Source organism: Papaver somniferum, chromosome 8 (genome assembly GCF_003573695.1).
Source record: "Papaver somniferum cultivar HN1 chromosome 8, ASM357369v1, whole genome shotgun sequence".
NCBI classification, from domain to species: domain Eukaryota; kingdom Viridiplantae; phylum Streptophyta; class Magnoliopsida; order Ranunculales; family Papaveraceae; genus Papaver; species Papaver somniferum.
This window is the reverse complement of record NC_039365.1, coordinates 33,604,351-33,613,318: the sequence shown is the minus strand read 5'-3', so window position 1 is coordinate 33,613,318 and position 8,968 is coordinate 33,604,351. Positions and strand designations below refer to the sequence as shown.

General features: G+C 36.9%; 2 protein-coding genes across 2 annotated transcripts; one reads left to right on the top strand and one right to left on the bottom strand.

Annotated features, from left to right (window-relative positions):
• The first annotated feature begins 480 nt into the window (after positions 1–480).
• Positions 481–3,743, top strand: LOC113304878 (probable LRR receptor-like serine/threonine-protein kinase At1g34110). The gene is made up of 4 exons (XM_026554008.1): positions 481–1,139; positions 1,446–1,706; positions 1,822–2,691; positions 2,990–3,743. The coding sequence occupies exons 1-4, from the start codon at positions 716–718 to the stop codon at positions 3,469–3,471; spliced, it is 2,037 nt and encodes a 678-aa protein (XP_026409793.1). The 5' UTR covers positions 481–715; the 3' UTR covers positions 3,472–3,743.
• Positions 3,744–4,804: 1,061 nt separating this feature from the next.
• LOC113304876 (putative transferase At4g12130, mitochondrial) lies at positions 4,805–8,912 on the bottom strand. The gene is made up of 5 exons (XM_026554007.1): positions 8,196–8,912; positions 6,798–7,051; positions 6,580–6,678; positions 5,468–5,626; positions 4,805–5,154 (listed from the first exon to the last, which is right to left on the bottom strand). Exons 1-5 carry the CDS (start codon positions 8,675–8,677, stop codon positions 4,931–4,933), a joined length of 1,218 nt encoding a protein of 405 aa, XP_026409792.1. The 5' UTR covers positions 8,678–8,912; the 3' UTR covers positions 4,805–4,930.
• Between the last annotated feature and the right edge of the window lie 56 nt (positions 8,913–8,968).

The following is an 8,968-nucleotide window of genomic DNA, read 5'->3' as shown; positions in this document are numbered from 1 at the left end:
CGTACATGTACCGAATGATACCGGAACCGAAGTACACGGTACCGATCTAAAATCTGGGAACCGATTCCTGAAAGGTACAGGTACTCGGTCTCAGCAAGAACCGAGCCGAACCATACCGTGTGCACCCTTAATCTCAACAATGCATCGACCTCTTGGACAGACCGACTTAAAGGCCATTCTTTCTTGTTGTCTGGATAAATTGCCAGCAATGAATGCTACAAACAAATGTTGCTCGAGTAATCTTGTTCATTTTGATCAACAAGTTATAAGGTTCAGATAAGATCCGAACAAGAGTTACCTTAATCCACACCACACGTCACTAGAACCTAACAACTAACGTCCAACTTCATGGTTTGGAATGACCTATCTCAGTTTCTAGGACCCCCTACCTGTTCTTTTCTTGGGGCATCCACCCCCTGTTACTATTCACGGTCCCTTCTAAAAAGCTCATCTCCTTCATTTCTTTATAATTACTTTTCTTGTTTCAAAAATAGAAAAATAGTCACCTCTCTTCTGTCTGTTTCTCACTCTCTTCTCTGTTTTTGAGTCCTGTTCTTCTCTTCATCCAAGACAAAACTATACAAAGACACACACATAGAGATAGATAGACAGAGAGAAGTGGTGAAGAGAAAGAGAATCTAAAACAAAGGATTTAATTTAAACTCAAAACTCAACTCAACCACTTGAGATTGATCAAAAGACTGGAACACAGAAAATGGGTCTCATGGTGAATCTATTTTTTTCTGTGTTAGTTTTGATGAGATTTTGCTATGTATTTGGAAACCCAGAGTTGAAAGCATTAATGGAAATGAAAGCATCACTAGACCCAGAGAATAGATTCTTATCATCATGGACTAGTGATGGTAATCCATGTAGTGGTTCATTTGAAGGTGTAGCTTGTAATGAAGAAGGAAAAGTTGCTAATATTTCATTACAAGGGAAAGGGTTATCAGGAAAAGTTCCATCAGCTATTTCTGGATTGAAATGTTTATCTGGTCTTTACTTGCATTATAACTCATTATCTGGTGAAATACCCAAAGAGATCTCAAATCTTACCGAACTCTCTGATTTATATCTGAATGTTAATAATATCTCTGGTATTATTCCTCCTGAGATTGGAAAAATGGCTAGTCTTCAAGGTTAGTTCTTTAAAAGGGTTTTCTTCGTTTTCTTTATTTCTTTTGTTCTTCTTTGTGGTTCAGTAAAAACTAGTCCTTTTTTTTCAAGTTTGGAACTGAATCTAAGCCTTTTCTATGTTTTGATTAAATGGGTTTCTATTATTAGTTGTGAAACTGTTAATGCATTTAGTTGGTATAATGTCTCCTAACAAACCCCTTAACTTTTTTCTGTCCTCTTCTTAATACCTGTTCAACATGCATTAAGGGTACTTCATTTTTGGTTGATCTAATCAAAGATATTGTTCTTTGCTTTGTTTTATTTTGCAGTTTTGCAACTTTGTTATAATCAGTTGACAGGAAGTATACCAACTCAACTTGGATCTTTGAAGAAACTTTCTGTTCTTGCACTTCAAAGTAATAGATTAACTGGTGCAATTCCTGCAAGTTTAGGGGATTTAAGTGGGTTAATGAGATTGGATGTAAGTTTCAATCAGCTGTTTGGTTCTATTCCGGTGAAGTTAGCTGATGTACCTGTTTTAGAAGTTCTTGATGTTCGGAATAATTCTCTTTCAGGCAATGTACCTCCAGGTAATCTATGTTTTCTATTCCTTTGATTATCATTTTAAGTTTTCGTTGGTTCTTATCTGGGTTTGTTGGTGAGTTGATTATTGAATGCTAATTTTGTTTTGGTGAATATATACAGCTTTGAAGAGATTGAATGAGAGATTTCAATACGGGAATAACTCGGATTTATGTGGAGCTGGGTTTGCTTCTTTGAGTGTTTGCAGTGCTTCAAGTCATCTGACTAGTCAGCCTGAACCATATGGTCCTAGAGCAAATCTCACTAAAGATATCCCTGAATCTGCAAATTTCCGTGTTCATTGCAATGAAACCAGCTGCGAGGAAGCCTCTTCAAAATCCCCAAAAATGTATGTTGTTGTTGGTGTTGTTGCAGTGGTTGTGGCTATAGCTGTCTCCGGTTTATTGACCTTCTCTTGGTACCGGCGCCGAAAACAAAAGATTGGAAGCACATTTGATACTACAGATAATAGACTCAGTACTGATCAGGTTAACAAGGAAGTTTATAGAAAAAGTGCTTCTCCATTGATAAATCTTGAGTATTCAAATGGTTGGGATCCATTAGCAGACGGGCGTAATGGCGGTGGATTCTCTCAAGAGGTTTTGCAGACTTTCAGGTTTAATTTAGAAGAGGTTGAATCTGCAACACAGTACTTCTCTGATGTGAATTTGTTGGGTAAAAGCAATTTTTCAGCAATTTACAAAGGGATTTTGAGAGATGGATCTATTGTTGCTATTAAGAGTATTAAGAAGACAAGCTGTAAGTCTGAAGAAGCCGAGTTCTTGAAGGGATTGACTCTACTGACCTCATTGAGACATGAGAACCTTGTTGGTTTGAGGGGTTTTTGCTGTTCAAGAGGTAGAGGCGAGTGTTTCCTCATTTATGATTTCGTTCCCAATGGAAACTTGTTGCAGTATCTTGATTTGAAGGACGGTAATACACGTGTTCTTGACTGGTCTACCAGAGTTTCAATCATCAACGGCATTGCCAAAGGTCAGTTTCTGTTCTTTTTATCTCTTCATTTTAGTGTCTACAGCTAACAAATTCCAGTTATGCAATATTCATCGTCATTAAGCATGAGCTTTACTGAGAAGTGGTGGATTAACATACAAGTGTTGAACAGCTTATGAATCATGTTTCTAAATGGATAGTTCTTAAAACTAATATAAGTACTTCATTTGTAGAACTTCTATTTAAGTAAAAACAAGCCATTTGTAGTTTCGTTTATGCTAAAGTTTCTTTGGCAACCCAGGGTTGTACTGAAGTTGATGTCCATTGTATTGTTTTGTAGGTATTGAGTATTTACATGGGAACAAAGTGAACAAGCCATCTCTAGTTCACCAAAACTTATCTGCCGAGAAAGTCCTCATAGATCAGAAATTCAACCCATTGCTTTCGGATTCTGGCTTACACAAGCTCCTGGCCGATGATATTGTTTTCTCGACACTGAAGGCCAGTGCTGCTATGGGCTATCTTGCTCCAGAATACACAACGACAGGCCGTTTCACAGAGAAGAGTGATGTCTATGCATTTGGGATGATCATTTTGCAAATCCTTTGTGGCAAGAGAAAAATCACTCCTCCAATGCGAGTTGGAGCTGAATGCTGCAAGTTCGAAGATTTCATGGATGCATATCTTGATGGGGAGTACGCTGAACCCGAAGCTGCAAATCTCGTAAAGATAGCATTGATCTGCACCCATAAATCTCCAAGCCAAAGACCTGACATGGTAACAGTCATTCAAGAACTAAATATGGTTCCTAACAATTCCTAGTATTCACGGCCTATACCGAAAACAACGGTCACTAGCATCGTCATCGTCATTGTCGCATCACTAACTACTTACTGATGTTGGACTGAAAATTTCAAGCTAGATTTAAGCATTGTCCTCTTCCTAAGGACCAAGTTAGGCTTCGTTTGTGAATGAAATCATGTTCCATGTATTATTAGTAGTTTAGAGGAGGAATTTTGTAACAGAGTCGGTACATTAACTTGTACTCCTAATTAATCTTAATTTAGCTGTATAACAAAATGTCTTCCTTCATTTTACTGCTCAAAATCTACCTTCCGGCAAAAACCAGATCACTGCAACTTATATCTCCAAGGCTCTCAGAGCTGAGAGCATGCAACTGCTTGCCCCCTCATCCGAAATACCAATGAACCCAGAACTTGGGAAAATTTTAAGATCCATGAAAACATAAAATCTGGTGAAAGCACGTGAGTGTGGTTTTTTTTATCCCCTAACGTTTTACAGAGGGATCCTGTGAACTTGTCTGCAACTTTTACTATAGTAAACTGGACTCATTCAGCTTGGATATGGAATATTATCTCAAACTTTAAGTACTGATTTGATAAACCAGTACAGTTTTCACGCTTCACGAGAATAATTCTCACTTACACAAAGATACAAAATGCACCAGGTTTATTAGTTCATTTTGGGTGAACAACATCATCACGTTCACCATCATATCATATCCCTCTCTTTTCTTTATTTGTCTCTCACACACTCTGTACATCTGATGGAAATTTTCTGTGTGCTGCTCGTGACTCAATGATTGTGCAAAACTTTTGTTTGAAATTTCAATTGAAACCTTTTTCACCATTAAATGGAGACATTAGATAGTGAAAGATTGCATCACCTGACCTATCACAGACTAAAATACGAACACCCGTGAACCATATAACACTGCATATGTTAGTTGTTATGAAAGGGGCAACTTGTGCTGTGAGTATAAGTTAGCTGAGCTCATCCCTGTATCAGACATAAGTTAGTTGAGACCAAAAAAGGATGCCATCAGCTAATTTTGGCCTGTAAGCTACAAGCATGACAGCCAAAATCAACACTTCCCTGAGCACAACCAAATGTTAAGGAAATGCCTTGCATTGCTTGCACAAACGAGGGGAAGCCGTGAGCGCTAAGCTCGGAGTGAGCTCTGGTGGTATGTACACAGTTTCTTACTGTGATATGAGAACAGTAAATGAGATCAGTAAATAAATGGAAAGATGAAAAGCATCATTTAACCTAAACTACATTAGCAGAGGGGTCAATTTTTTTAAAAAAAAAATCCCCTTTACTCTGAAGAACCAATGTAGCCAATGACCACATGTAGGATAAACATGCAAAAGATGTTTCTCTTCTTATTTTGATCAACTACAAAAAAGTTAGAATTACATAAACTTTTAACTTAGAGAGAGAGACTGGTCTAGCTCCCTCTTGAAGCAACTGAACCGTGTTAATGATCTGGAAACCATTCAGAAGGCCACCAATCTGGTCTAATAACTTCGATCTTTACATCATCTTGCCCTTTAAGACTCAAGGAGCCTGATCCTTTAAAGGCTTCTTCTAGCCTCAGTAGGCCCATACCACGAGACCCAAGTGCAGTTGTGACAGTCCCAACTTTCTTGTCAGATGAAACTCCAACTACTTCCGATCCTGGAGTTACCTTTTGGTCTACTTCTGAACCAAAAACGAAAAATAATGTGTGAGAACCTAGATGGCCAAAAATTTCATCCATAATATTTGGTAAAGCAGGTGACATGCTATTTTGATATCTGACAATGTTGATGTGTTATTATGTTCATTTCAGTTGATAACATCGATGTGAGATCGTATAGGATCACATAGGTGTGGAAATCACCATCTCTAATGTTAGATACTAATTGCAAATTGCCAAAACAAAGCACATATTCTATGAGTTAATCTTTAACATGCGAATAGTGTCAAAAACCAAAAATGGACTCTAGAAAGAAAAGAAGGAAGAAAACATCACCATTTCCGCTTTTGTTGAGAAATTTCAAAGGAAGCAGGCGTTTTCGAATGACACCACGGTGGTGAGTTCGAGCAACCGACTCCTGCCCGACATAGCATCCTTTATCAAAGCTTATAGCATTCAAGCCAGCAAGATTGTACTCGAGCGGAATTGCCTCACCTGAGAAAGGAAGAATCAGAAATCAAGATTAAACTGTTGCATCCTGCATTGAAATCTGAAGGAAAAAAAGAAACATTTATAGTTATGATTATTATTGTAAGAAGCTTTGTCTCTGTTTTTGAGAACTAATATAATATAGCAATTCTGAAAATGATATGTTTTGTGTTCATGAGGAAAACAAGGATGAAGATGGGTTTCTGTACATGACTTACAGTGGGGAGAACACATTTGGGTTTTAACTGCAATTCCAGGTAAAGTAAAGGAAAACATGTTCTAGTAGATAAGATGACGAACAAGAAGTTGTAAATTCTTATGCATCCATTTAGTTCTGCTCAGACAGTCCTTTTTTCTCTTTTCGTTTAAGATGTTTATAAGGGATCTATGAATATTATTAGTATCACTTGTTACTACTTCCTACCTTCTCAGGTTTAATTGATGTTTTCATTATGATCTGCAAATAGATTGTTTCAATCTGGTGCTATATGTTTGCTTTTGTGAAAAAATAGTTGACCGAGGAAAGATGGCAACTTAAGCTGCCAAGAGAATAAAAAAAATCTGCTCCATTTTCAGATGCAAATAAATAAATTTTGTTCCACAAAATTTAAAACCTGTACATATTCTAAAACAAGCCATGATCCTTTTATGTAACACAAAAATTAAAAGATACGAATGAAGTCCGTAGGTGATAACTGAGATTAAAGTAACATAAAACTGTTGTTAAGCAACAATTTGAAGGCAGCCATCAATTAGCCATGACAAACACAATTAGTGGATTCAAGTGGTAGACGGTAAGGGTATCCATGTTGTACTTTTTTGAAGAAGCTTATAAAATTTTCACAAACAGTAAGCGGTTCTTACTAATGCTCAATTTGAGAATTTAATAATGATGAATAGAAAATCCGTCACTCCCTTCTATACTCTCCCAACTCTGAAAAGAATCATGAAAGTGATACCTTTAGGAATCTCAGTTGAGCCCTCTGCCACTCCCTTCTCTACTCTCCATTGAAGGTAATTTAGCTCATCAGTTTCTTTGTTTGCCTCAATCAATGGTGCTGCAAATAGAAAAACATATTTCCAAAGCTCAATTGAAAGCATATAAATATGCTTAGAGATCATTACACTAATAAAAATATCAGCGTTACTTCAGAAATAACACACTAGTAAAACTTACGTGTTGTATTTGAAGGAAAAATTCCCCTGAAACCAAGACTATCCAATCTAGGATCTTTGTACCATTGCCAACCAGAACTATTCCCTTTTGTAGATGACTGACCGGCTTTGTCAACACCAGCTCCCCAGCCAAGAGCTGAAGCCTCAGGTTCTTCTTTCGAGTCAGATGATGTAGATAGGTTCTTACCAAAACGTTGCCAGCAAGAAAATTCCTCACTCACATTTTCAATATCAACTTTTGATCTTAGCCGAAATCTGCAACACAACCATACATATAAGACTCACAGATACAAACTAATTGGACAAAATTAACATCACCGAGCTGCATTTACCCAAATTTCCCAGTTAAACAAGCTAAAATAAGCTTCAACCGTTCACTGGCTTCTGAGAGGAGCCAAGGTCTAAACTAACAATATCTCTTATACCTGTACGTTTCTTTGGTAATTGGCAATCTCAAAACACATGCAATCATAATGTATCAAATTCTCTTCCTAGTAAGTCAGAACTGTTGCAGATTCATTCTAGAGGAACAAACCAATAGGGAATAGAGATGGCTAGATGACTGAGAAAACTGAAAGAAATAAAATTTCCATCTTAGCATAAACACTACAGCCTGTTTCGAAAAGGAGAAAATGCCCTAAAAAATAGCCAGTTAATTGAACTCAGCAAAGGAAACCGCTGTACTGTATGTTCAAACTTCAAACCCTTAATATTTCTCCTCCACTACTTCCGTAGAACCTAAGAGAACAAATACTCTTGTGATTCTTTATACAGACAACATGTTCATAAACTATAATTTATCTAATACTTACTTCTCTAGATATTTTTGCAGCATATCTCTCAAATGACAGTATTTTGTTGACAGTGACGGTTCTGTATCAAAAATTCTAAACACTCAACTCAATGACCTAACCAACCTACTAACAAGATACCTATCTAGTTATCGAACACGTACAAGGGTTATTGGCACCTGATAAAGCCACAACTTCTGTAATCTGCCAATGTTTTGAGCTACTGCTATTCTTATCAACAAGACAACAACAAGAAGGCATCATCAACATTGCTTTCCTTTGCTTGACTACGAGAATTAATAGTACGCTTCCTAAAGCTGGAACTACTAGATCCTACTTAAACATAGTAGTGCATAAAAATGTAAAAATGAAACAGGGGTTTTACCCAATATCACTAAAACAAATGACAAGGAACAATTCGAAACTCTTAACCAAAAAGAACCTAATTACAAGCATTTGAAATTTAGAGTTCCCAACTAGGTTTTTCTTTCATAATCAGTATCCTATAATTTGCAGAAATATGATTTCAACTATGACTGATTCTCATAGTAGTTCAAGTCTGACATTTTCCAAAAAAAAAAAGCTGAAAAAAAGAAGAAGACCCTTACTTGTGAAAGCAATCCATGAGCTCATCCATAACAGTAGCATCAACATCAGCAAGCAAATCAAAAAGGTCATCTGCTGGGTTTGAACCAGGTTTAGAACCAGTTTTATCAAGCTTCTCGTAAGAACGAGAAGGTCTATAAATAAACAAATCATACAAAAACCTCCCTTGAGGTGTAAGCATTGCTGCATAAATGGGTGTTTCTGATACTGTTGACACATTTGGTGTAGTTAAAGTTGATGTTTTTTCCCCAATTGCTTCACCAAACTTTCTTACATCATTTGTTACTAATCCTTGAAGAAACTTAATAGTATCAGGACCTCTAAAACGAATTACAGATCGTGTTTTTAGATGTGAGGCCATTGAAGAACCTACATCTTCAAAATGAGATTTTTGTTGTTGATTATTACAGAAGAATCTTGAATGCAAGCTTCTGTTTCTGTAGATTCTGTAAATTGGGGATGCTGAATTCTTGAAAATTTGCATAATTAGGGTTTCTGAAAGGTTCTTTCTAGCTGTGATTTTTGATTGAGGCAATAAGAATGGAAGAGAAGGTAATTTATGGCATCTTTCTGAAATTTTGAGAAGATACGTGGTGAAGAGTTGAATTCCAAGAGGTTCTGGGTTTTTGACACGTACAGTACCAGAAATAAAAATCGGTATAGGATTCAGAGAGGTCCTTAATAGCTGAGTTAACGCGTCATGCTCTTGACAAAATAGAAATTTACGTCCCAAAGTTGTTGGGTTTTGGACGTTTTAGTCCTACTCTCTCAGGCC

Coding starts and splice junctions, on each gene's coding strand:
- LOC113304876 (XM_026554007.1), bottom strand. CDS start 8,677: ATGCAAATTTTCAAGAATTCAGCATCCCCAATTTACAGAATCTACAGA. Junction 5,627..6,579: donor CTCAACTGAGATTCCTAAAG/GTATCACTTTCA, acceptor TTCCTTTCTCAG/GTGAGGCAATTCCGCTCGAG. Junction 5,155..5,467: donor TCTCAACAAAAGCGGAAATG/GTGATGTTTTCT, acceptor TTTTTGGTTCAG/AAGTAGACCAAAAGGTAACT.
- LOC113304878 (XM_026554008.1), top strand. CDS start 716: ATGGGTCTCATGGTGAATCTATTTTTTTCTGTGTTAGTTTTGATGAGA. Junction 1,140..1,445: donor AAAAATGGCTAGTCTTCAAG/GTTAGTTCTTTA, acceptor TTTATTTTGCAG/TTTTGCAACTTTGTTATAAT. Junction 1,707..1,821: donor TTCAGGCAATGTACCTCCAG/GTAATCTATGTT, acceptor GAATATATACAG/CTTTGAAGAGATTGAATGAG.